The sequence below is a fragment of the Capra hircus genome, chromosome 29 (assembly GCF_001704415.2).
Source record: "Capra hircus breed San Clemente chromosome 29, ASM170441v1, whole genome shotgun sequence".
NCBI lineage: Eukaryota > Metazoa > Chordata > Mammalia > Artiodactyla > Bovidae > Capra > Capra hircus.
In genome coordinates, this window is record NC_030836.1 from 27,374,522 (window position 1) to 27,377,306 (window position 2,785).

The 2,785-nt window shown below is 48.2% G+C and overlaps 1 protein-coding gene across 1 annotated transcript; it reads left to right on the plus strand.

The window, feature by feature from the left end:
• LOC102181475 (olfactory receptor 8A1-like) lies at positions 272-1,297 on the plus strand. The gene has a single exon (XM_018042903.1). It carries the CDS (start codon positions 368-370, stop codon positions 1,295-1,297), a length of 930 nt encoding a protein of 309 aa, XP_017898392.1. The 5' UTR covers positions 272-367.

The window sequence follows — 2,785 nt, forward strand, 5'->3', positions numbered from 1 at the left end:
CTGGGCCCCATCCCAGAGTTCCTGACTTGGTAGGTCTGGGGTGAGGCCTGAGAACCTGCATCTCTAATGTCTTCATGTAATGCCAATGATGCTGGTCCAGGAACTGCACTTTAAGACCCACTTTAGGCTACTTCAGACCATGAAAGTGGCAGCAGCTCCAGATCTCGCCCCCTTTTTGGCTCATCTTTGAAATACTCAGGGTCTTGTCTTCCTCCCAAAACAAACATCGGGATGAGGGAATATTCTTCAGGAAAGACATCAGGATCGCTCAGCTGGCCCAGATTCTCAAAACTAGCTTCACCAAGCAGGGCAAGAAGCAGCCTTTCATGCAATTCTTCTCTCACATCACACAGGTCCCCCAAGGAGAATGGCTGCAGAAAATCACTCTACAGTGACAGAGTTCATTCTTGGAGGTTTAACAAGTCAACCAGAGCTCCAGCTCCCCCTCTTCTTCCTCTTCCTTGGGATCTATTCCATCACCATGGTAGGGAACCTGGGCATGATAACCCTGATTTGTCTGAACGCTCAGCTTCATACCCCCATGTACTATTTCCTCAGCAACCTGTCCTTTGTGGATCTCTGCTACTCCTCTGTCACTACCCCTAAGATGCTGGTGAACTTTGTGTCAGAGAAGAACACCATCTCCTACGCAGGGTGCATGTCGCAGCTCTACTTCTTCCTGGTGTTTGTCATTGCTGAGTGTTACATGCTGACAGTGATGGCCTATGACCGCTATGTTGCCATCTGCAGGCCTTTGCTTTACAACATCATCATGTCTCATCGAGTCTGCTCCCTGCTGGTGGCTGGGGTCTATATCATGGGACTCATTGGCTCAACCATAGAGACTTGCCTCATGTTGAAACTGCCCTATTGTGAACACCTCATCAGTCATTACTTCTGTGACATCCTCCCCCTCATGAAACTTTCCTGTTCCAGCACCTATGACGTTGAGATGACAGTCTTCTTTTTGGCTGGATTCAACATCATAGTCACCAGCTTAACAGTCCTAATTTCCTATGCCTTCATCCTGTCCAGTATCCTCCACATCAGCACCACAGGGGGAAGGGCCAAAGCCTTCAGCACGTGCAGCTCCCACTTTACAGCTGTGGGGATTTTCTATGGAACAACTGCCTTCATGTACTTGAAACCCTCCACAGCCAGCTCGCTGGCCCAGGAGAATGTGGCCTCCGTGTTGTACACCACAGTGATCCCCATGCTGAACCCCCTGATCTACAGCTTGAGGAATAAGGAGGTAAAGGCTGCCATGCAGAAAACTCTGAAGGAAAAATTGTTTTGATACAAATGTTATAATTCTTTCTCAATTTTAAAAATAGCTTGACTTATCTGGCACATGTCCCAGAGGGCAGAGGGTGTTTTGGCCACGGGGTATGTGAAATCTTAGCTCCCAACCAGAGGCTGAATGCACACCTGCTGCCTTGGAAGGTGACTTCTTAACCACTGGACTGCCAGTCACATCTTTATTTCGAGACTTCAGGCTCTTTGGTCTGTGGATTGAGACTGGTTGACAAGTATCATGTGTGACAAGGAGGACCTTACACAAGCAGCCAAGGGCTTAGAGTAGAGCCCAACAGGAGAGGCAGAGTCTGATCTTGAGGAAATGGCTTCCTGTGGAGCCGGGCTCAGCCTGCAGCCCTGCTCTAGGAGTGACCATGAGCATTCCCTAGTGTTCCCTGTCCTCATCCTTGTGAGCCCACCATGCATGTCACTGGTGTCACAATGATGAATCTCAGGTTTCCCATCAGCAGCCTGTCCCAACCCCAGGGTCTGCTCTTCTGGTCCCTGCCCCCTCCCACATCCACCTTGTCTGCCCTTCCTTTCTATGGACCCTCAATTTCCTCTTTGATTGGTCCTCTAAGTCGTTCTGGTGGAGCTGGTGAGGGGTGGCCTCATGTCAGCCTTGGGACCCCTGCTCTTGCCTGTCTCCATGCCCAGCCTGTCCATCTGGCCTGCTGTGCTGGTTGTCATCATGGAGGTGACCTATCATGGGATAGCATAGGAGCCCCACCTCCAGGGACTGACGCTTAGGTCAGAGGGCTGACCGGATGCACTGCACTCTGTATAATTTGGAGCAGGAGAGATGGGATAATTGGATGGGCTGCTCTTCTTTGTTCATGAACTTGACAGTTTGGCCAAGGGCCAAACTCAGTCTACCCTGAGTGCACAGCACCTCTAGAGGTCACTGTGAAATAATGCCACACTGCTGGGACCCTGCCCCAACAGGAGCCTCAGTCAGCAGGCTGGATGGGACAGGAGGGGTCCTCTTGTCCAGCGTGCCTTGTGTTTGGCTCATATCAGAGGAGCCTAGGAGGCTTAACTTTTCCTCCCAATCTTGTTTTGAATAATTTCAAGCCTTCAGAAAAGTTGAAAGTGCATCGAAAGCCATCTCCCTCGATAATGTGTCTCATTTGTGTTCTTCTTTTCTTGAACTACTTAAAATTAACTCATTGTCTAAAAAACAGTAAGTTGTAGACACAGCACTTCACTTTTGTTGCTGTTTTTTATTTTTAAATTGAAGTATAGTTGATTTTCAATGTTGTGTTAGTTTCTGCTGTATGGCAGTGATTCAGTTATACATATATGTACATCCTTTTTAAATATCCTTTTCCATTATGGTTTATCATAGGATATTGCATATTCCTCTCTGTGCTATATAATAGGACCTTGTTGTTTATTCGCTCTCTATATAAAAGCTTACATCTGTTAAGTCTAACCTCCCACTCCATCCCTCCCCCAGAATCCTCTTCCTGGGCAACGACGAGTCTGT